General features: G+C 37.6%; 1 protein-coding gene and 2 long non-coding RNA genes across 4 annotated transcripts in view; all 3 read left to right on the top strand.

Moving 5' to 3' along the window:
- fkbp1b (FKBP prolyl isomerase 1B) overlaps window positions 1–25,680 on the top strand; it is a 34,733-nt gene that overhangs the window by 4,038 nt on the left and 5,015 nt on the right. The window contains 1 exon segment of one of the 2 annotated variants that reach the window (NM_200812.2): window positions 4,522–4,569. The exons of the other annotated variant lie outside the window; for it this stretch is intronic. Coding sequence (NP_957106.1) covers window positions 4,522–4,569 — 48 coding nt within the window. 2 annotated transcript variants of the gene reach the window in all.
- LOC147839458 (uncharacterized) lies at window positions 8,693–16,562 on the top strand. The gene is made up of 4 exons (XR_015519131.1): window positions 8,693–9,893; window positions 10,092–11,905; window positions 12,963–14,252; window positions 16,067–16,562. It is a non-coding gene; the product is annotated as an uncharacterized LOC147839458 (long non-coding RNA).
- On the top strand, window positions 19,159–24,815 carry LOC147839457 (uncharacterized). Its single transcript, XR_015519186.1, has 3 exons — window positions 19,159–20,294; window positions 20,598–20,722; window positions 23,816–24,815. It is a non-coding gene; the product is annotated as an uncharacterized LOC147839457 (long non-coding RNA).

Below are 25,680 nucleotides of genomic sequence, written 5' to 3'. Positions count from 1 at the left end.
GTATCCACCAGAGGCAGCTGTGTATGCTTTTTAGATCTCAAATTTCTCTTGCGAGTGCCATTTGTATCTGCTGTTCTCACGTAAAAACACCAGAGGCTGACAAGTGTGAGTGACTGACCGATGGACTGACCCACCCTCCTTCTTCCCTCAACCCAACCGATGGTGTTTTCAAAAGCACTGATTTACCCGCCCACCCCCTTCCCTAAACCCAACCAACAGTTTTAAAAAGCAATCCAGAAAAAGAAAAGCTCTCGGCTGATTTTTACGACATTTTCAGATTTTACCCCATTCTCACCCTGTTATTTGCTTGTTTATTTTATTTTTTGGCTTCTGTTTTTGCCTTATCCGCTTTCTGGAACCATTCTTTGCCAGACTCGAACCCTGTCATTGTAGTAAACTCAGCTCTTTGCATCTCAAGTCTGCTGACGTACACGGCAAGCCACTGGACAAACTGGCAACAGCCGTCATACTGCCCCATAGCATTCGTTTTAAAGATTAAACAATACTGGCTACATAATTCGCGATCCCCAGAAATTTATATAGGGAGACGTTTTCAGAATGAGCCTTTGTTGACATTACCATCAAAGATTTTGGATCACAGGAATGAAAGATGTTGTCAATATTTTTCAGTAATAGCAAACGCTAACATTTTATAATGATATTACACAGGTGGCACAGTGGGTAGTGCTGTCGCCTCACAGCAAGAAGGTTGATGGTTCGAGCCTCGGCTGGGTCAGTTTCTGTGTGGAGTTTGCATGTTCTCCCCGCGTTCGCGTGGGTTCCCTCCGGGTGCTCCGATTTCCCTCACAGTCCAAAGGCATGCGGTACAGGTGAATTGGGTAAGCTAAAATTGTCTGTAGTGTATATGTGTGAATGAGTGTAAGGGTGTTTCCCAGTGATAGGTTGCAGCTGGAAGGGCATCCGCTGCGTAAAACATGTGCTGGATAATATGGTGGTTCATTCCACTGTGGCTAACCCAGATGGGACTAAGCCGAAAAGAAAATGAATGAATAAATGACATTACACCAGAGTCTATTATAATGACTAAATAAATTGTAATCGTTATAAGAGGTATGCTACATCATTGATTATATACCATGGATTCCTTACATTCATTCTTTCGTGGCGGGGCGCCACACCAAAATTCATCCTGCCATGGCCACATTACAGCATCACATTCAAAATATTCAGTTGTGTTTTTTTTTTATAGCGGGTTATAATCGCACCAAAACGTATGAAAAGGTAAGTGAATTATAACAGCGCAAACTTTTCTGTAACCGTAGTAGTGCTGTGCGCTATTTTTTAACCCTTAAAGGTTACGTGCTGACTGACTGACAGGTGCGTGATCCGTGAGGCTAGCAAACACGACGTAGCTTTCAGTTAAGAGGAACACAGTTATTATTATACTTTATAGATAAAGGTCCAGGGCATATTGCATATTATGACTTTATCTTGCTGGAGTTTATGGCCGTTTCACTTTACTTCAGGACACATTAATGCCGCTCTGTAGGTCTATTGGAGACATTCATAAATATTCCTAGCAAATCTAATAGATTTTGGAGACATACTTATTACAAAAACGCACTAAATCGCACTTCAGCAGCGTTTATTTGAGAGCTGGAAAAATGCACAGCTGGAAAAAATCCTAGAGGAAACACTGTGTACTGTTTTTCAGGAGTATGCTGTTTTGCATGCAGCCCTTGTTTAGGCCTTTTTTGGATCTGTTTGAGTTTCTATGAATTTTTAGTTTGTAAATTGCTTGTCTTGCAAATGTTAGTTTCTCTTTATTTTGGACCCATTTCTTGTTTACTAATATGTAGGGATGTAACGGTATCAGAATTTCACAGTTCGGTAATACCTCGGTATGAATGTCACGGTACGGTATTTATTGAATCATTTACAGGAAAAAACAAAACTTATGAAAATACTCCAAAAAAGTGCCAAAAGTGTCAATGACATACAAATTAGCAATCTATCTGTAAGCTTTAAAACAGGAACTTCAATTTTAATAACAAAAAAATATTAAACCATGTAAAAAAATAAAGTTTCAATTTAGTATTGTTGAAAACTCATCACATTCAACATTTAATCACTCACTCACTTAGATAGAGATGGGTTTAAAGGAAAATTATCATATAAATATAATCTGGTAAAAGCTGGTATATCTGGGCATTTACAATGTCCCCTGCAACAGAAAAAAAAACCCTCTCATTTGGGACTGAGGTTTCTGGGACAAGAGAGATATGACTTGGCCCAGGTTGACAGCAGTGGGTAACGTTGTGCATTGTCTTTCCCCCACTTGAGAGGACAAACCATGAGGAAGATAGAGGTCTCATGTCTGCATCAATCTGAACAGTGTGCTGACAACACCGCTATTCAGTACGCGCACGACAACACCGGTATTCAGTATGCGCGCGACAACACCGCTATTCAGTACGCGCGCGGCGACAACACCGCTATTCAGTACGCGCGCGGCGACAACACCCGCTTTAGAGTTTTCCAGCTCTTTTTCATCCCCGCTTCTAGCAGCACACTCCATTTCCGCATTACTGGATCTGTAGCGACAACAGACCGCAAGGGATGATGGTCAAGCATGGGCTGATGGGAATTGTAGTTTTCGCTACCTCCCGTTCGCTTCATTCGCCTGAGCAAATTTTCTCAGAAGACCTATAGTTTTACCGAGTCATGCGACTACGGTAATATCGGAAAAAATTAATATTGCGGTATGACGGTATTTACAATACCGTTACATCCCTACTAATATGCTTTATTCAGTCCACATGAACAAGGTTATTTTTAAAAACACAATTTTTCCTACTTGGTTTTGCTGTTTGTTCTCATGAAAATATTGGGTGACTGAAAACAAAACTGTCTGAAAACTCCGGCCAGGGTGAAGATTTTTTGAAAATCAGTGTGGTCATTTCGACAATACAACTGGAATTTTCGCCCCATGATGTCAGCATGATGTCACGCTGCTTTCTCCTTTATGATTGGCCAAGACTGCTGGGTTCACTCCAAACACGGAAGATGCGACTGAGGCAAATTCCGCATAATCGTGGCAAACGTACTGCATATTCCGCAGCGTTGGCACCGTGGGACGATAATCCACCTCTGTTCTCACCTTTGCTGTTCTCACCTTTTGTTCTCATCTTCACTTGGATGCTCTTGACTCACAAAATACTTAATTCCCCGTTTGGTGTGAACCCAGCAACACATGTATTACATGCCAACATGCATTACAGTGTGTTTATTATTCCGATTTTTTTTTACAAAAGTGGGAAAAACTCCATTCATAAAAATACCTGTGTACGTATGGCCTGTGTATGTATGGTGATTACATTCAATTTAGTTTTTTTGTACTGTGATTTTTAAATTACATTCACCTATGTTTGGCATTTTAAGAATCTATGATTGTGTTCACCTGTGTTTGGTTTAGTTACTATGATTCATTGACTAGGTTCACCTGTGTTTGGTTTTGGGACAGTTGCGACCTAAAGTCTGATTTATGCTTCTGCATTGAGTGTTTGCCGTGATCCCTTGCATGTAGTCATGCATTTATTCTTCTGCTTGCTGTTTATGTTGCTCTGCAATAACACTTCCAAAATGCTAGCTGACAGTAGGTTTTAATGTTCCTCTGTGTCGAGTTTCTTTTGATTATTTGGTTTGATGCACCACATTAAAAACTGATCGTTCAGTGAGATTGGCACTTTAGTGGATACAGTGAACATGGTGGTGCTAGGTGAGCACAAATTCCTCACGATGAAGCAAACGAAGACACGATGAACATGGAGCAGCTTGTTTTATTGGTGTCTTGACACAAAAAACAATTATAAACAACTACAAATATGTCGAAATGAAGGAGTTGCTATGTAGGAATTGCTAATGAAATAGGATTCAGTCAAAGGATTCGATTGTGAGTTAATTTTCTTTCATGGCTGGCAAGTTCATTAAGCAGCATGCAACATCAGGGAGTGAGTTTGCATTCTTGTGTTTGATCATGAGTAAACGTCTCACACAGCGATGAAGTTAAGCACTAACAAAAGTCGATCTGTTGTGTCGAAGCCTTTAGTTAACCAATGATTACGTTCACCTGTACCTGGTGTAGTTACTTGTGATCTTCTTTTTATATGCCCTCAATTATTTCAACCTGTTGTCCAGTATTGACTTTGCACATGTTTGTGAAGTTCTTAATTTCACATCCTCCAATGTATTGTATTTTGGATTGTCTTCTGTGTTAATATTGCTGCAAGTAATTCCTCATTGTTTTGTCTGCTGTACTATGCAGAAGCTGTGTGTCATCAAGCAATGACATGGCCATTTGAGTTAGCTCTTATGTGCAATACACATCAGACAGTCAGTGAACGGTCAATAGGAATGTCGGATATGAGTTAATGAACTGATAACATTAGCTACAAGTTGAAACAGCCCCTTTCATCACCAGACAGTGGATATTTCAGTATAAGGCTCACATGGTATGAATCATCTTTGGACTAACTGTCTCATTCTCCTCTTTCTTTACAGGAAGAACCTTTCCGAAGAAAGGACAGACATGCGTTGTGCATTACATAGGTAAACAATCCACTGCTGTGAATTCTTGTTAGTCTGACATTTCATTTGGGCGGCTAGTGCAGACTACCAGCTTAAATGGACAGGAAACAGGATGTCGATAACAACATTCTGTCTCCTCTTGTTTAATGTTTTCTTTCCTCTAAATATTCCAGTGCTAACACAGGTAGAAGTTGATAAATGCTGCTGTTCTTTCATAGTGTTCAATTGCTTGGTCTTCAAGTACATAATAGGTCCTTATAATTGTTATTGCTTGAACTTTGGACCTTTACTGTTGAACGTGACATACAGGATGTTGCCAAGTGAACCAGAAAATGAATGCCTTTTCCACTTATTATTTTTATATTGTTTTGTATATAAACCAGTGGAGTCTCAAAGTCTAAGCTACTACTGAAAATCCATTTCTTTAATTTCAGTAATTCCTGAATAAATTAATAATAATAAAAATAATAATAATTAAAAATAATCTGACAGGAATGTCTTTATAGTACTTGATTTGTGTCTTAAGCTTGATTAATTTGTTGTCCTGCATGTTGTGAAATGCACCAAAGAGCTTAAGTCCTAGATTGGTTGCCTTAAGTACATTTTTGTTGTGATCTGGTGTGTTCATGTTGCAGCAGTGTGTGTTGTGGTATGCATTGATATATGAGTTGATCCAGGATGAAAAATGAAAGAAAAGAAGAAAATAAATATATATAGTCCAGTTGCAATGATAAAGTTTAATTTTGGAAGGGTGAAACACGAGGAGAAAATTGAAAAAAAAAAAAAAATGGCACAGTGAAAATAATAATAATTTTAAAAAAAAGGGTGATGCGATGGCACAGTGAGTAGCACATTCGCCTCACAGGAAGAAGGTCGCTGGTTCAAGCCTCGGCTTATTTCTGAAATAAAAATTTGCAATAAAAAGGTGTGAAGCACCAGGGGCCTCATGTACTTTGTGTACGCCAGGTTTCACGCTCAGAATCGCTCACGTTTGGATTTACTAATGATAAACTGAATGTGGAAATGTGCGCAGCTCCACGCCAGCTTTATGGTTGGCGTACGCATATTTTTTGTGCGTGTCTGTTTTATTTCCATTGGCGACTCCTATAGGCAGTTGTGTTAAATTCCTCTCTACAAAGTGTCTGAGCCTTGCAATGGCAGCTGTATGAGACGGATTCATCTAGCAGGTATATAAGGTTTCCGTACCATACAGTTGACCAGCTAACCATTAAAGCACAATTTGCAGCTGTCGCCTGTTTTCCCAATGTAATCTGAGCTATCTACTGCTCGCACATTGCTATAAAGACACTATCTGAAGATGAATTTGTATGCGTGAATCAGAAATATTTCCATTATATAAATGTGCAAATAAAATATGATGCACAAACTTATTAATGATTCCTACTTGTCTTTCTCGTGATAAATAGTTGGCAAAATCTGATATGTAGCGGGGGAAAAAAGAAGAAAGAGTTCATCAGACGCTGGATTCGAACCGAGTTCATGCTCGAACGTGTCAAAACATGTTGAAATGCGTCTTACGAGCTGCGCCACTGAGACTGTTAAAGGCACTGCAACATTTTACACCTATAAATCACACTATTTCTTTTTTAATTCTCTCAGTGCGATGTTCAGACCCAACTGTGTTAACCGCATCAGCTAAACTCTCCCACTTTTTGTTGTTTTTAATTCCGGAGAACAAACTTGCAAATAACACCGCTTTTCTCCGGTCTACCTCTGAAAGCAGCACCCCTAATTCTCATTCTGTTCAAAGTTTCTCTTTTGGCTTACTTTTGCCATTGCTTTTTTGTTGGGTTTTGCCAAAGTAGAGTCATTAGCATATTCATAAGGGGGAGGAGGCAGGGAGGGGTTTTGTACTTGTGCATGTTGCGCTCAGTTTCACGTTCATTCGGATGTACAAAAGAATATGTGTGAGATTCGCCCTACGCAGTGTTTCATACATCTGAATTTTTTTCTGTGCGTACGCAACGTTTTTAGTATGATTTCCACGCAAGTCTTCGTACATGAGGCCCCAGAAGCGGTTGTTGATATCCAGGAATTTTCAAATGCACTTTTTTTACCAAAGAGGCTTGAAAAATTCTGAAGAATTCATTATTATTGTTGTATTATTACTATTATTATTATTATTATTTTGTTTTAATTATTATTTTTTATTGAAATGGCAAAATAGTGACTGAGGACAGTTAAATGTGTTTGCCAGTTTGTTTTTGTCTAATAAATGACAGTAGGCTACAGTTTTTTTTACTTTAAAACTTTAACAGATTGCTATTTTTTCCTAATGATGTATGTTGTAATAAATTTGTATTTTAAAAATTAGTCTTGTTTTAATTTTTTATTGCAATTTCTTAGGAAATATTTGTTGTACATCAAAAAGTGTGGTTATGATGACATCTGACTAGCTAATCCAGCAAAAAAGTCACTCAAATGCAATATTTAAATCTCATAGTTAAATAGAAACTGAGGCGTATAACTGCAAAAAGGTCCACTATTTGAGAAAAAAGAACACCAGGCTGGCTACGGACCTGTACTATGTGACACATTTTAAGTTTATTTGGTGCTATAACTAATAGTAAAGAGGAACAAATGGTGGATTTCAGCATGTAAATGCAGGGATCTGTCAAATAATAGAAACATCTATAATTGGTTAAGTTACATATAACAAATATATAGTCTAAGGCAGTAAAAGATTTGGATAAATGCTCTTCTCAATGGATCTGCACACACTAAATAGCTTACTTAAGGTAATTGTAATACTACGTGACTCATTTTGAGTTTATTTGGTGCTATAACTAGTAGTAAACAGGATGAAATGGTGGGCTTCAGCACATATACATGTATGCAGGGATCTGTCATGCCACATCAATATGTGTCAATACATGAGAAAAAATGAGTTTCTTATTGAAAGTAACTAAACAATAATGCATTTTATTCATGCATTAACAGCAAATCCACTGACTGAAAGCATACTGATCTGCTATAATATATATGAAACTGGATGTATAGCCTATATTTTCAGTATTGATAAAAAGTCATAATAACAAGATGCATCTGCTGTGTCTTGACAGAGACATCTGTGTTAGGACTGGTGTAAATAGCTTGAGGCAGGACTATGCTAGAGTCAGACAGCACTGACTACGAGATGAGCTTCTGGCAGTCATTAGCACTCAGAGCAGCGAACAGGGTCAGACTCACTGCAGACGTCAATACAGCCCTTCTGCAGTACTTAATATAGCACTGCAGGGCCTTCAGTAAGAGCCCTCGAGCCCAAGAGTGAACCAGATACAGCACAGCCACCAGAGACAGTCAAGTCATCAGTATTCGGTGACATGCTTTTTGGCTGAAACGTACGAAAATCAATCGAGTAAATGTTTTGTGTGTGGAGCTGGAGAGTCGTTCGTCTACAGTTACAGCCAAGGCTTAAACCAGCACTATGTGTTTCGACCTTAAAATAAGGTTTCTAAAACTTACTGTATATTAGTGGATCTAGATGAATTCTGCTACTGTGGCTTCCAGATTTCTTAAACCTGAAATAATGTTTGCAACTTTGGGTGAGCGACCTGTTACACACAGGCTACCCATCACTGCCAGCAGAACCATTGACATATAGTTGAAGTCAAAAATTAATTTTCTTTTTCAAATATTTCCTAAATGATGTTTTACAAAGCAGGAAATCTTTACTGTATTTCCTATATTTTTTTTTCTCTGGAGAAAGTCTTATTTGTTTTATTTTGGCTAGAATAAAAGCAGTTTTTATAAAACATTTTAAGGTTAATATTATTAGCCCTCTTAAGCTATATTTTTTATTGATTTTTTTATTTATTTTTTTTTACAGAAAAACAACTGTTATACAGTGATTTTACTAATTACCCTAACTTCCCTAATTGTCTTGAAAAATATCTAGTAAAATATTATTTACTGTCGGCGCCAATGGTGTTGCGGTTAGTGTGTCGACACTTGCACTCTGGTGCTCATGCATGGCGACCTGAGTTCAATTTCCGCCTTGAGGTCCTATGCTGATCCTTCCCCCCTCTCTTCTTCCCACACTTTCCTGTCAATACTTACTACTATCCTGTCCAATTAAAAAAATATATATATAAATAAAAAATATATATATATATATATTATAGGGGGGCATAGATGAGTTTTTTTTATCTAGATTAATCTTGGAGTTAAGGAATTATATGGGGGGGTGATTTGGGGCAAAACGGGAGATGGGTGTGAAATATGGGAGACTCCCGGGAAAAACGGGAGTGTTAGCAGGTATGACACGCGGCTCTCAGTAATGGACAGCATACACACACACACCCACACACATATACGCTCACACACACATCCCGAAATGCAGACGCTTCTTTATTTCCATTTGGCGTGCAATATTAAATTCCAAAACACTCTCACCAGTCCTTACTCCTTAAGGCTGATTTATACTTCTGCGTCGAGTGCACGCGAATGCTACGGCGCTCGCGTATGCTACGGCGCAGCCTACGTGTTGAAACATATCCCTACGCCGTGGCCGTCAGTGTTGCTAATGCTCACCTCTCAAAAAATGTAACGTTGCACCGTCGTTGTGTAGTGCAAGCTCTGTGATTGGTCACCTTGGTAGCGCTGACGAGTCTGGGCGGCATCGAGAGCTGCGCGAGCAGGGCGAGCCCGATGGAGCGATTGTTTACAAGTGTGGAGTCCCATGAAGGAGCTTCGGATGGAAAGTTTTGTTTTGTGTTTACCTCATAGTTAAAGTTGTTTCACGTCCGCTGGTTCCTGCCTAAAAATGAGCGAGTTTGAGCCACTTGTACATTCAGGAAGCGTTCAGAAAAAACAAAACACCAGCGAAGAAACTCGACACAGAGGAACATTAACATCTCCCTGCCAACTAGCGTTTTGGAAGTGTTAATGCAGACCAACAGAGACAGCGCGCAGAAGTATAAATGCACAGCCACGCGCGTTGCATGCGCCATGGGTTACGCCGGTCACTTGACGCAGAAGTATAAACCAGGCTTTATTTGCGCCTAATACCCTAGTTTGTCACGAAGACATGAATGAAATGTTCATGAGTTAAATTGAAACTGCAGTAGAAGTCGGGCATCCTGCTGATTTGATTCAGAAGGGCGCTTTTTTGTCAGACAGCTCACCGGTGAGGTATACATCCGGTCAGGTAACATCTCACTTATGTTGCTTCTCTCCGTCTGCCTGTCTGTTGCCATACAAAAAGAGGGGGAGCTCTTGGCTCTGCCCCCTTATTAAGTTGGGCAGGAAGGCGAAACTAATCTTCATGTAAAGCAACACACCCCTAAAACAACGACCTGTGTACACGCTAGAGCTGTAATCGGGCAATAAAAGTTAGCAACAAGTCAAATATATTGTTTGAACTTCGATATTGAAATGTGTGTATCTGCAATAGTCAAGTCATTTGTCGGGTGGGAAACTGAAGCTCATTTGCTTTTAAAGAGAAGCATATGAAACCAGCCATTTACAGCATGGTACAATAATGAATGAAAATTTCACAGACACATGCTGGGGGACCTGAGGCTTATGTTACATCTTGTAAAAACTGCACAATAGGACCCCCCTATAATGTAGCATAATGTTGAGGTTGTATATTATCAGAGGTCATGGTGGCATGCCAAGCGAAACAGGATCCCCTGGGGATTATTATTAGAGCACAGGAAGCCATCAGACCTCCTGTGACTGGCGGCACTATTAATAACAATGGCAACACTATGTATAAATATGCTCCAAAGAGACACTCAAGTGATTGGCAGCGACTCCAGAATTAGGCCACTGTAATGGCAGTGAAGAGAAAACCACTATTAGGTGTCCAGTTTCAAAGGCAATGTAGTAGTGATGTCATACTCATTAGTGGGCGTGTTGGCTTCTCTTGATTCTAGAACATACAGTTGAAGTCAGAATTGTTTAGCTCTTCTATATAGGGTATAAGCCGAGCTAAAGTTGTTCCCATACTGATAAACGTCCGGTGATCTGTTATTGTGAGTTTTTTCCCATTTTATACGATTCTTTTTACAGCATCGATGTTGTAATGTAACTGAAATACAATCAGTTAAACAGACTTTGGCATTCATTTAGTTGCTCAAGTGTAAAATGAGACAAAAAGCAGTTTACTCGCATGTGCCTGTCAGAATCGGCAGGCTAGCGCAGAAGCTCTATTGAATATACTGTGGTAAAATAAATGCTCATATTATAAAAACATGGCGGGGAAAAATATAATTTAATGCAGTGCTTGTTGTACAATCTGAGACCCACTTTAAATAGGATATTAGCCAGTGAAGATTGCTGATTTTAAAAGAAAACAGACCTTAAACGCGCAGATTTTGCAATGGCATACATTCACCAGAAGCCCTTAACCCAGGTTACTGGCAAATTAAAAGTCCTATTAGCATGCTTCGGCAAATACCCCATTACTAGCTTTTCTGTATTTTTCAAAAAAAAAAACAAATAACACTTTCCCAAGAAGAAAAAAAGTATAGAATACACTGTGATAAATTCCTTGCTCGGTTAAACATAATTTGGAAAATATTTGAAAAAAATCTAAAAAGTTCACTAGAGGCCTAATCATTTCGACTGTACTTCCTTATGTGTAAGTCACAGTTCAGTGCTCAATGGTATATACAGTTGAAGTCAGAATTATTAGCCTCCCTGTTTATTTTTTCCCCAATTTCTGTTTAACAGAGATACAATTTTATTAACACATTTCTAAACATAATAGTTTTAATAACTCTTTTCTAATAACTGATTTATTTTATCTTTGTCATGATGACAGTAAATAATATTTTACTAGATATTTTTCAAGACATTTCTATACAGCTTAAAGTGACCTTTAAAGGCTTAACTAGGTTAATTAGGTTAACTAGGCAGGTTAGTGTAATTAGGCAAGCTATTGTAAAACAATGGTTTGTTCTGTAGACTATCGAAATAATAAAGCTTAAAAGGGCTAACAATTTTTAAAATGGTTTATAAAAAATTTAAAACTGCTTATATTCTAGCCGAAATAAATCAAATAGGACTTTCTTCAGAAGATAAAATATTATCAGACATACTGTGAAAATTTCCTTGCTCTGTAAAACATAATTTGGGAAATATTTAAAAAAGAAAACACAAATTAAATGGGGGGATAATTATTCTGACTTCAACTGCATGGCTACATAAAGTTAATTACTGTAATTTATTCTTTGCACTTCACAATTTCATACAAATCCTGCTCTTTTTTTTGGTAAATACTGTTTCCTTTTATCACAACAAACCACTGGCTATTTTACAGCTATTTACTGTATAATTAAGTTATTTTACTTATAAGTTATATTACTGTATACAGCAAGGGTTAATAGTGCAGGAACAAGTGTGCCGCAAGCCTACGTTTGAGTGAAGGTTTCGGCCGTTAGATCGCCCCCTGGGGGCTGGCTGCAGTACAAGTCATAAAGCCCGCCTCCTCCGTGTTAATGAAGGAGACTTGAGCCCAAATAAAAAAAAATATTACACTTGCAATAAAATGTCCCGAAAGATAGTTCTGGTCGATTAAGGCACTGGTTATTGTGCTGAAATAGGTGCAGATCTTCATTTTTGTGAACAGTTTGTTTTTAGCAGTAATTTAATGCTGGGCGTGTCATCGTGATTGACAGCTGTGATTGACAGTTTCTCAAAGCGCGGCGTCTGAGCTTCGGCAGGAGACTGAAGTAGACTGAAATGTTATTATTCGATTTCTGTGTTATTTTACCATGACAAAATGAGTTCAGCAGTAAACTATAGTTTCTGACATACATGATCCTGGTGGAACACTGTTTATTCGCTAAGTTCAGGGCTTTTTTCGGGCTTTATTAGTTTGCTGATACACGCCTAGCCACCCAGATAGCAAAACACAGTTCCGGCTAGATTCTCGCCTGCCGGAGACTTATCTCTTAGAGCTCAGACTGACTAATGTTACCTCTGCTGGACCTACTCCGGATGCCTGGACTCACTACCCAATTCCAGCCCGAGTCAATCGAGCCAGATGCGGCGGCCGAGCGAGCAGGCGCTGCCGCATGCGAGCCGGAATCAGCCCGCGACGCCGCGAGTAAGTTATGCGCTGCGGCCTGGAGCTGGCGCGATTGAATATATAAAACCCTCATATTTGTTAACGTTATTACATCCATTTGTGTTGATATGACAGCAAACGCATGCTGAGAAGTTCGGGGGGCGTGGTTGATTTTACATAAAGCGTTTGGTTGGAAGCTCGACTCTGCTCATTTTCGCGGCTCCTCCTCTGGCTCCATCAGACAATCCTTCTGCGCATGTCTGGCTCCAATTTCAGCAGTCTTTTGCGACAGTTTGTGCCCGTCAAGCAGGCGTTTTGCCCTCAAGGCGTTCAATGGGAAAAAGGGCTGTCGCGTCGTCCATATTTTTTACAGTAATTGTGCAGGAACAAAAACAGCACATGGTATACTATGGTATTGTTGTGAAAACAAACTTTAACCCTTTATTACCCATAGCCGCATGTCTGGCTATCTCTCAGTGATGGTAATCTTTGCGTCATGATCAATCCTATGATCCCTCACAGACGCGTTCACATTTTACTAGATTCAGAAGTTAATATTTGGTGATGTCCTATATCAATGTTGATGCGTTAAGACAAAAGATCCGAACAAAGGATGAATCATTCATCTGACTCTGAACACAAAAGAATGAATCATTTTAAAGATGGTGCACAGTGCACTTTTAGATTTAACCCTTTGCTGGATGTTTTTATTCACTTAGTGCTGTGCTATGGATGGTAATTCTCAAAAACCCATAATATAGGCTCTTTAAAATTAGCTGAACGAACACAATTCTTTTTTTTTCTGTGGACAACTTAATTGTTTTATGTTCAATCCACTTAAATTTATCAAAAAGGTTCACTAATTTTTTTCCATTTGTGTTGGGACAACATGAAGGAATTGTGTGGAGCCCAGTATTTTACAGTGTGTTCTAGTGTTAACAGTGTAGTAATATTAGTTGAAAAACAGGACTTAAAACCTAATCAGAAATAGTATCCCATCCAAACACATCTGGCATTCCTTTTCAACTTAACTATGATTCAAGATGCTCAGGCCATATTCTGCCATTTAGAATGGACACTCTGGAAATTGGGACGCAGCCAGAGTTTCAGGTTCTGGGAATGAGTTGAGCTGGTCACTACATAGCAGGCTGTAATATGAGACTAAGATTGAACAGAATGAAGATGTGTACACTTCAGAGTGCAGTAAGAAATTAATACTAAAATCTTTTTAATATTTTTTGGCATAAATCTGAAAAAAAAACACACAAAAATAATGTATTTTCAATCTAAAAAGTAATTGTTGACTGAATTTGTTTCTCGTTTCTCTTTTATCACACTCTTGGACATGCGAACGATTAGTAACAACATTGGCTTTGATGCATTGTTATATATATTTTTTCCCCCTTATTTACTGTTGGTGGCTGTTTCTGCCCTATTGACTACCATTATAACCACATTTGATGGTGCATAAATACAGTCTTTGTTTTTGTTTACTCCATGTAGTTCTGAGAGCTGAGATGCATATTTTGATTTTCTCATATGCATCAAGATAAGTGTATAAAGGTCACTCTCACACACTCAGACACACAAACACACACTTTAATTTGCTGTTATACTCCATATAAAAGCCAGAAGCTAAGTTTTTTTGCACAGGTTATCTAAAGCAGGGGTTTTCAAACTGGGGGCCGCCAGATGGCGCTAGGGGGGCCGCAAAAATTTTTAGATAAGGGGTAATCAATGGGCCCACATGGATGAATTTTGTGTCCCGCATCATTCTGAAGGTTAATATATTTTTTATAATAATTTGAGCTCAAAAGTACTGCAAAAATTAAGCTTTATGCTTATGGCATTTAAATGCAGTTGACACTTTCGTGAAACAGGAAAAGAAGCGCAGCGGCCCGCCTCTGTGCACGGGGACTTTTATTGAATAAGCGCTTCTGGCCGGGCACTTCCTGTGATTTTTGGCTCTTGTCTGCTGCACCTGACGGCGTTTACCTTTCACTTATGCTTACCTCTTTTACGCTAAACAACTAAATGAATGCTCAGGTCTATTTACTGACAATATTTCAGTTAAAATACATGATCAATAAGAACATTATCGGAGACTGAAAGCACTTCCCTGTATAAAGCTTGCGTTCCTAAGTAATCGATCAGCTGGGTGCTGCGGAGCGCGCGCCTCTTTGCGCAGGTTTTACTCATGGGGAACAAATAGCATTTTAAAGACACGGCACAACATTGCACCTCGTCCAAAGTGCGACAGGCTTTACACTTTGCATTGTACAAATATCAGACGGTCCTTTTTGCAGCATGGCAAACAAACATATTAAAATTGTAAAGCAAAAAGTGCTGCAATAACAATGAATGGAGCTGTCATCACATCAGCGAGTTTCACTCCTGTTACACTAATGACAGCTGGATGAGCTCTGCAGTGGACTCTTACTCTTACTCACATTGGTTTATAACTGGATGATAAAAAAAAAACTAAATTGTATACACCCTGAGTAAAACCACTATAGCCTATAAAAATTATAATGTATCTATTTGTGTTATGTTATAGAGCTAATTAATTATTAAAAATTAAAATGTATTAGTGCTCTGTATTTAATGGAGCTCAACATATCTGATCAAATTTTAATACTCTGAATATAAATGCATTTTTTTCAAGATGTTCCACTTTTTCCCCATATTTATTTGTGTAACTAATTAAAATGTAATGTTCAGTATTATTATTAATAGAACAAACTGGTATGAACATTTTAAAGTCAGCAAAGCTTCTAAAATTATGCAAAGTGAAACTTGTGGCTCTTTGAACTTGAATACCCAATTCTAGATTGCATTTAGGAAATTATTTTTTATCAGTGTAAGTCAGGATTGTTGACCTGAGTAAATTATGATGTGCACAAAAAAAGGAATAAAAATAAACAAAACACTCTGAACCACTACAGCCTCTATTGTAGTATTGCTAGTTACAACAGTACAATTAACTGTTAACAGGCTGATGAATGACAAAACTCTTTAAAACTTTAAAGCTTTAAATCTTTAGATACATTTAGAGTCTCAGCTGTAAGGGTAAATACAGAAGAGTCTAGCTGTGCATAGGCAGAAAAAAAGCATAAAAATGGCATAAAAAACTGTGTAAACGTGATGACTCGAACACAAAATATGGCTTGATGGAATCCAGTGAGAGAAGACCACAATGAACACTGCGCATGAAAATTTGATCAATAGATTGAAGCACTGAAACCATGTCAACTCAACTAACATCTTACAAAAATTAATCCAGATAGTGGATAATATAAATGTATTGAATAATATATAATAATATAAATGTATTGAATAATACAATTTAAAAAAAATTAAGTACAGTTGTTAATTTGAGGGGGTGGTGTGATTTTTATTTTTTGGGGGTCCCCGAAAGAATTCGCCCTACACAAAGGGGCCCTCAGCTGAAAAAGTTTGAAAACCCCTGATCTAAAGGGTTAATGGTGCCAACTGATGATCAACAGTAACAGTTACCAATTTTACCTCTTCTCAACAGGGAAAACCAGCAACAATCAAAAATGCATGATCATACGGTGTCAGGGTTTTGCAGTCAAATCTATGTGGTTATAATGGAAGTCAAAGGGGCAAAAACAGCCACCAACAGTATATTAGGGAAATAAATATGAAAATCACTCAAAAACAATTCAGCAAAGGAAATGTTGTCCAAGACTTTGATAAAAGGTAGATAAAAATCCAGTCCACAACTACTTTTTATATTGAAAATACATCATTTTGTGTTTTTTTTCTACCACCAAACCAGTGACATCATTTATAAATTTGGCAATTACAGAGTTAAAATCCTGCAGTTTTATAAGCAATTTAGTAGTTTTGATCAGGACTGAGGCTGATTAACAGATTTATGCAAAAAATAAAAAAATATTAATCTGATACATTTTTACAGCAGTTTAATTCAGTGGATGTTTTCATCCTGAACATAAAAAGGGAAGTAAAGCTGTCCAGAGTGTATTGATGTTAATGAGTTTTAAAAATACAAAGCATTTTGCTGAAATATGTGTCAAAAATAAAGTTTATCATCAAAAATCATTCTGTCACCAAACACAGAATAGGTGTGGCCAAATTAAGACTCAATATCACCACAGAGTAGATGAAAACATCATCAACAGTACATAATGGTTAAATGACTGACAAATTACAGTAAACACATTGATCACACACTGTAAAAAATGGCTCCACACATTCATTTTGTGTTGAGACAACATAATTAAATCAAGTTAAATTATTATTATTATTTGTTTTATATATACATTTAAGTGGATTTAATATAAAATAACTAAGTTGCCCCAACAAAATCTCAAAAGTTGTGTTGTTTCAACTCATTTTAAATAAGTAGTTTGAACAAGCAGCAAAAAATATTTTTTGTGTATATTAAATGTGCTGAGCACTAAATCTGTTAATTAAAATGATCACTGTACTTTCAAATAGTTATATTTGCTGTTTGTTTAAACGTCTTATTGACAATAAGCTAAAACAACCTTATTCTTGAGTTTTTTTGGGGACAACTTAATTGTTTTATGTTCAGTCAACTTAAATTTGTAAAAACCAATATGTTTCTTCACGTTGTCTCAACACAAATCAATTGTGTGGAACCAAGCATTTTTCACAGTGTATATTTAAACATACTTAAGCATACATACTACTTTAAAAATGCCGCGTTCCACACAATTCCTTCATGTTCTCCCAAAAATACAGATTAAATTGACCTAATTGTTTTTAGAAACTTAAGTGGATTAAACATGTAACAATTAATTTGTTTAAAAAAAAGCTGACGAATTGTGATATTTCAGCTCATTTTAAATAAGTTGATTGAACAAGCTACTAAAACTATTGTTTGAGTGTATATTAGAAATCAACAACATCATTTAAAAATGTAATAATCACAACAGTACTATTTTTGCTGTGTTTTTCAAAAATAAATACAACCTTGGAGAGCAAAAGACACTTAGGGAAACATCTCAGAGATTACTCCCTTCAAGATATTTAAATACAGTATACAGTATATACTCATTTTCTCTCTCCGACACCTCTTCTAGAATACTCTTGATTGATGATATATAAACCATGAGTGTGTCGTGCCATGCTGCTTTCTGCTGACATGTTTTCATGTTTAAATGTGCCAACAAATCTATAAGAGGCAGTTGCATTCAGGTAGCATGTGCATCTGATTTCATTTGACGCTGACTGAGAGAAACCGCCTGCCGGCTCTGGTAGACGGATACTGTAAGCTGTGGTAAAAATAGCAGTTCTGGCCTGCGCCTGCTGTACTGGTTCACACTCTTTCCCACCGCTCTCTCACGCATGGGCTCGGAAACCAAGAAAGACTTCCAGTAGATCAGGCTTGCGCTCAATATATCAATCAGCCAAAGAAAGGCTACCACCAAACTTGACCCTGAAATGTAATCATGGAAAGTAACTCTAATAGTTCTAGATGTATTTGCCTGACTTAAATTCAGCGTACTCTTCCTGCTTTTAGATATTTACAGTATATTTTTGGCTTGCTGGAGGCTCAGTGACCCTAGCAGTGCTGTAAAACATCCAGAACACAGAGCACCTTACACCGTGTCCTTACTACATGTGATGCTGTTACATGCTATAAAAGCTATCTTTTCCATCTTAAAACAAGTTTTTGCAACAGTGATGCACAAAGTTTCTATTTTAGAAATGGTTTCTATTTCTGCAATGTCATGGACTCATGGCTGAACTCCAGCATAAACTACTATGACAATGATCACCTCAGGTACTGATTATGGGCTTTATTCAGTGTTAAATGCTACTATTGTGAGTTTTGAATACCATTTCATGTGACATTTATTGCCGTTCTGAAAGCAGCAGCAGGAAATTTACCTCAGATCTTAGTACCGAACATAGAGTTTAAGACATACAGTCACTTAGCATGTGTTTAATATGTATTCATTTGATTATATACCTTATAATTTCCATTACATTCTGTGCTTCTAAAGGGCTTTGGTTTTATTTCTTTTCTTTTTGTGTGATGTCTGGTGCGGACAGACAAATTGCTTGTTGCTGGAATCTTGTTGAGTTATGTGTAGTTAGGACAGGGTGTAAGGAGTAGCCATTTGTAGTGGTGTCAAAACTATAGTGGACGTTCTGAAGTGCACTCAATCAGTGTACAAAAACAACAATGTACACTCAACAGCTTCAGTATACCTATAATGCACTGTGAGAGTTTGAGAGGCAAATGAACTTCCATATCTGACCACAAGAAATACATATATGTTTCGAAATACATTCATTCATTTTCTTGACGGCTTAGTCCCTTTATTAATCCGGGGTCGCCACAGCAGAATGAACCGCCAACTTATCCAGCAAGTTTTTATGCAGCGGATGCCCTTCCAGCCGCAACCCATCTCTGGGAAACATCCACACACATTCACACACACACTCATACACTACGGACAATTTAGCCTACCCAATTCACCTGTACCGCATGTTTTTGGACTGTGGGGGAAACCGGAGCACCCGGAGGAAACCCACGCGAAGGCAGGGAGAACAAGCAAACTCCACACAGAAACGCCAACTGAGCCGAGGTTCGAACCAGCGACCTTCTTGCTGTGAGGCGACAGCACTACCTACTGCGCCACTGCTTCGCCACGTTTCGAAATAGTTTTTATTAAATTTCTAAAATGTTTCTTTATTCCCAGATTCTGCAGGTTGCAAAGTAACTAATTTTAATTGACAATCTTAAGCCAATTGTTATGGAGTGTTTTAGTTCAATTTCAAATTTCCCTAACCAGCGCAGAGCCTGGGGGACCAGAGTGATTATTGAATTGTAAAGTAATGTGTTTAAATAACAGAAATCAAAATACTTTGTTTCATTACTAATAGTACACTCGCTGAATATTAAATAACTATCACAGTATCTGACCACGAAATTGAAAACCAAATCAATCTAAAGGAGTTATCAACCAGCAAAGCACAAACAAAACTGCATCTTCCAGTACTTTTTCATTCATTCATTCATTTAGGTGGACTATATTAGTGGAAGGAAGGGGGAATTTTGATAGGGATGGCTGACGCGAAACTGACGTTTCGACACGGTGTTGAGATCCTAAATCGAATATGTTTCGAAACACTGCTTTGAAACGTTTCGAATCAGCCAGGTCATGTGACTAAAGCAATTGAAAGGATGAGTAACTTCACCACTTTATTCACAAAGAGTTCATTTGGATGTCAGACTAATGTTATAACAAAACACACAATAAAATAACAAATTTTAAATGACTATAAATGCTTCATCTTGGATTCAAACCCAATGCGTCTGCAGTCAAAGAGAAACAAAAGTTTATGAATACCTATTAATGTACAGTAAAGGTGAACAAGGTGCAAAGAAGCTGAATTAAACTTGCTCAGAGAAATGCTGTTGCTGTCAATCATTGTTTACTTTACTAAGTCAGTTTAATGGTAAGATGATTAATTCAATAGGCCGGTCAATAGAAGGTTTGCAAATAAATTTCATGCTAATTTCATGTATTTTTTTTAATGTATTTTCAAAATACAGTATTTTATTTTGATATATTTGTGGCTGCTGTATTTTGTAGTTTATTTTAATACACCTAAAATTGAGGTATTTTGTATTTTATATTAAAATACATTTCAATGTATTTTTGCCCATTCCTATAGGGATGTAAAACAAATAAGACTTTTTCCAGAAGAAAAAATATTATCAGACATACTGTCAAAATTTCCTTGCTCTGTTAAACATTATTTGGGAAATGTTTAAAAAAGAAAAAAAAATCAAAGGGGGGCTAATAATTCTGACTTCAACTGTATATATATATGTGTATATATATATATATATATATATATATATATATATATATATATATATATATATATATATATATATATACAGTTATATACAACTATATATATAGTTGAAGTCAGAAAAGCAGTATTTAATTGTTTAAAAATCATTTTAAGGTCAAAGCTATTAGTTCCTTTAAACTATTTTCCCCCCGATAGTCTACAGAACAAACTATCGTTATACAATAACTTGCCTAATTACCCTAACCTGCCTAATTAACATAATTAACTTAGTTAAGCCTTTAAGCTGTATAGAAGTGTCTTAAAAAATATCAAGTCAAATATTATTTACTGTCATCATGACAAAAATAAATCAGTTATTAGAAATTAGTTATTAAAACTGTTATGTTTAGAAATGTGTTGAAAAATCTACACTCCGTTAAACAGAAATTCGGGAAAAAAATAAACAGGGGGGCTAATAATTCTGACTTCAACTGTACCGTAATCAACATTTGAAGTCAATCAAATCCTTTCATCAAAGTTGACCTAAAAGTTGATCTTACGACAATACAGAGAATCTTGATCTACTTCAACTACTTTAAATGTTGACTGAGTGTGTGTGTGTGTGTGTGTGTGTGTGTGCATGTATATTCAGTCAGTTTAGTTCATTCATAAATAAGCTTTAGTTCATCCTTGTAATACAACAAGCTACTATTATAATATATGGTTTTGGAAAGTAGCCCACTCTGCAGATATCTTGGCGCTGGGTCCTTCCTGGAAGTCCCAGCTCCATTTAAGTCCAGGGGGGAGTGAAAGTTAATACCGCACTGTACTCTAAGATAACCATCCCTCAGCATGAGGCACTTTCATATCTCCCTCGGCATGCATGAAACTCTGCGGAATTAATGCTTCTAATGGTGTGTCAGACTTCAAAGCATAGACCCAGTTGTTCTCAGTAAGACACAGTTACATGGTTATTCATACCCTTAATGGATATTGTGGTCTGACTCATATATTTTTGAACAAAATATCTCATGTTACAATATAACTTGTAGGATGAGGCACGTGTAAAGTACTTTTCAGGTGAAAAAAAATTGTGATATACAATCACATGCCACTTTATTATGTACAACTGCTCGTTAACAAATTTCTAATCAGCCAATCAGATGGAAGCAACTCAATGCATTTAGGCATGTAGACATGATCAAGACGATCTGCAGAAGTTCAAACCAAGCATCAGAATGGGGAAGAAAGGTTATTTAGGTGACTCTGAACATGGCATGGTTTTTGATGGGCTGGTCTAAGTATTTCAGAAACTGCTGATTTACAGGGATTTTCATGCACAACCATGTCTAGAGTTTACAGAGAATGGTCAGAAGAAAAAAAATTTCCAGTGAGGGGCAGTTCTGTGGATGCAAATGCCTTGTTGATGCCAGAGGTCAGAGGAGAATGGCCAGTCTGACTCGAGCTGATAGAAAGGCAACAGTAACTCAAATAACCACTCGTTACAACCGAGGAATGCAGAAGAGCATCTCTGAAAGCACAACACGTATAACTTTGAGGCGGATGGGCTACAGCAGCAGAAGACCACACCAGGTGCCTCTCCTGTCAACTAAGAACAGGAAACTGAGGCTGCGTCCGAAACCCCTTACTACTCAGTAGGTACTGCATTTGAATTCAAACTTACTATTCGGCCGTTAGAAAAGTACGTTCTATACAGTATGAATGTGAAAAGTATGAATGGAATTCCGACGTACTACATCCGCCATTTTGACATAGTCACGTGACGTACCTGCGTCATTTGTGTCGCTTTACTCCCATTCATGAATTCGCTCGCGGGGCATCATGGGATAGCGCAGCGTGCATGGGATGCGCACTCCAGAATCTCGCCGGAAGTAGTAAGTCATCCGGGGACTTCTCGCATACTGTTTTTCGAATTCTATGAATTCGGACATACTACCCGCCTCGCATACTGATTTTAGCATACTGTATAGTATGGAAGTATGTGTTTTCGGACGCAGGCTGAGGCTACAATTCGCACTGGCCACCAAAATTAACTAATTTTGAAAGGATCACTTTAAACAATAAACTAATTTTGAAAGGATCACTTGCTTATGATCAACACGGCTGGCACCACATTAGCTCCGTAATCTGCCCTATCAGATAATTACGGATACATTTTAAATAACTGGAGCTTTCCACTCCAGTTATCTTCGTCTTGAAGTTTCCCCCAGAGCTCTGACTCCCTCTGAGTCAATCATTACCCTACCCACCCCCCCCCCCCTCCCCCTCGCCCTGGCCGATATACATCTTTCTTACTTTCCTAACATTGAATTCCTCCGCATCTCCTGTTCTATATTCTCTAGCGTCGAGCTTCTCCACATCTCCTTATCTTTTCTCTAGCATTGAATGCTTCCGCTGTTTCCTCCACCCCCCTCTCTTTCAAACTCCTCTCCTCTTCCCACCTCAAACTCCCAACCCCCTTTCAGCGTCGAGAGTCTCCGCTACTTATTTCCTTCAGTGTCGAGTTATTCTGCCACTTTCCTCGTCCAGCGTTCCACTACTCTTTCTTAGTATAAATTGAGCATCAAGTCAACGCCACAGCCTACATGAGTATTGTTGCTGACCATGTCCATTCCTTTATGACCACAGTGTATCCATCTTCTGATGGCTACTTCCAGCAGGATAACGCGCCATGTCATAAAGAGCTAATTATCTCAGACTCGAACATGACAATGAGTTCACTGTACTCAAATGGCCTCCACAGTCACCAGATCTCAATCCAATAGAGCACCTTTGGGATGTGATGGCACGGGAGATTGGCATCATGCATGTGCAGCCGACAAATCTGCAGCAACTGCGTGATGCTATCATGTCAATATGGACCAAAATCTCTGAGGAATATTTCCAGGTCCTTGTTGAATCTATGCCACGAAGGATTAAGGCAGTTCTGAAGACAGAAGGGGGTCCAACCCGGTTCTAATAGGGTGTATCTAATAAAGTGGCCAGTGAGGGTAGTTTGATGCTGTTTTATGCTGTGAAGGACTTTATGGTAGCATTGTTATTGTTAATAAATTGTCTATATCATTTACAGTTGAAGTCAAAATTATTAGCCTTCCTGTTATTTTTATTCCCCTTTTCAAATATTTTTAAAATTTTGTTAAAAGAGCAAGGAATTTTTTACATTATTCCCTATCATTTTTTTTTCTAGAGAAAGTCTTCTTTGTTTTATTTCAGAATAAAAGCAGTTTTAAAAAAACATTTTAACCTCAATATTATTAGCCCCCTCAAGAATAATTTTTTTCCGATAATCTACAGAACAAACCATCATTATACAGTGATTTGCCTAAATACCCCAACTTGCCTAATTAACCCAATTAAGCCTTTAAATGTCACTTTAAGCTGAATACTAGTATCCTAAAAATATCTAGTAAAATATTATGTACTGTCATCATGGCAAAGATAAATGAAATCAGTTATTAAAACTATTGTGTTTAGATATGTGTTAAGATTTTTTTTTTCTCTCTCCGTTAAACAGAAATTGGGAAAAATATAAAGGCTAATAATTTAGGAGAGCGAACAATTCTGACTTCAACTATATAGGAGCTAGATCTCTATTTATTGACAAAACTGGGTAGATTTTGTTGCTGAATCTTACTCACGTCTTTTATTTTACATGTTATCCCCTGTTTGAATTGAATGCATGATTTTCTGTGCATGCTTACAATGTAACAATAGTATAATCATGCTGTGTATCTTCCTCTCCCTTTTCCCCTCTCTTGTAATATAGACGGAGGCAAAAGGTGACCTACTTAAACCAGCCGAATAATCTGGCGAATTAGGCCAGTGTTTCATATTTCATTCTTTTTGTTCATTCAGATCACAAAAAGCTCAGATTCCACACGAGATTTAGATAAGAACAGAAGTGATCTCTCCAACAGGGTCAGCTGTGTGTGACACCTGACTTTAAAGCAAACCCGAGGAGTTAACAAAATAACCCTTTAAAGCTGTCTGCTGTTTAATTGGGGAGATCTAGAAGGCTCTAACAAGCACACAGAAGACCCTAACATCCATTATCTAGCTAGATACAATAAAAATTATTAGGAATTATTATTCTGAGGTCATAAAACTTACAGTTAGTCAAATGAATATCAAATGAGATGAGTCCAGAAGGGGCAGGACATGTCAGATACTAGAGAGCATCTGACTGGTCAGAAGATTTGATGAGCAACTGAAGTATGAGGTGATATAAAAAAATAATAATAATAAAAAAAAAAACGGTAACAGTAGCAAACATGTTGTGTTGTGCGGTAGGATGCCAAACTCGAAAGGCCAAAAAAAGACAACTTAGATTTTACAGTACACCAGGCGCGAATTTTGGATTTTCATTTTAGGGGGGCTCAAAAAAAAAATCCACATATTTCACGACCTGAATCATAATATTAAAATAGGAAATATTTTTTAATACAAGACAACACATGATATTTCTATCTCCGTCAGTGACTTTGACAGTTAAAACGAGTATATTCGTAAAGTGGTTCTGTCACTGTGTTCAGTCCTTTCTGTGCATGACAGTGGTATAGATAATGCCACATGCACTGTAATGTATTTTAATATGTTAGGTCATTTTGAAATGAAAGTAGTAAAATGTTCATTAAGTTACATTTTCCATGAAGGAAACAGCTGTTATTATGAGGTAACCACTGAGGATTGGAAACCCGATTGTTCTTATATGACATTGGGGTACTGGTGATACAAGTGTATCCATTGGCAAAGAACTGCAAATAAGCATATTTTACAACAATTTATCGATAAATGCACACCTTGTTCTCACACTCTGCACAGCTGTGGTTTGCTGATCAAATGAAAAACGAAAGTCAGGGAGAAGCCGAATTCTGCCGCCATCTTCATATCATATTTAAAGGGGACAAAGGCGATAATTTAGTCTAAAGTTTATGAGCTAATCGGAAAAGTTTTAGGGGAGCTGAGTAGAAATATAGACCTAGCAACGCCCATGCCGTACACCACACTGCTTTTAATGCCAACCGCAGATGTCTTTGGCTAAGAGCCATCATAAGAGCTGAATGGAGTGAGGACCTAATTAAAAATGCTTGACTTTTCAGTTTATATCAGGTTAGTTCACGCTCTGCTGAATCATACACATTACTCATGGCATCAATGATTTCAGCAAAGACAGTTAAAGATGGTGAATTAAACTGCAGACACTGAATGCTAAGGATGAAATGTAAAAATGTAGGATCACATAC

Source organism: Danio rerio, chromosome 20 (assembly GCF_052040795.2).
Source record: "Danio rerio strain M-AB ecotype USA chromosome 20, GRCz13ab, whole genome shotgun sequence".
Taxonomy (NCBI): domain Eukaryota; kingdom Metazoa; phylum Chordata; class Actinopteri; order Cypriniformes; family Danionidae; genus Danio; species Danio rerio.
Note: the sequence above shows the minus strand (reverse complement) of the source record. Positions and strands in the feature narration are given on the sequence as shown.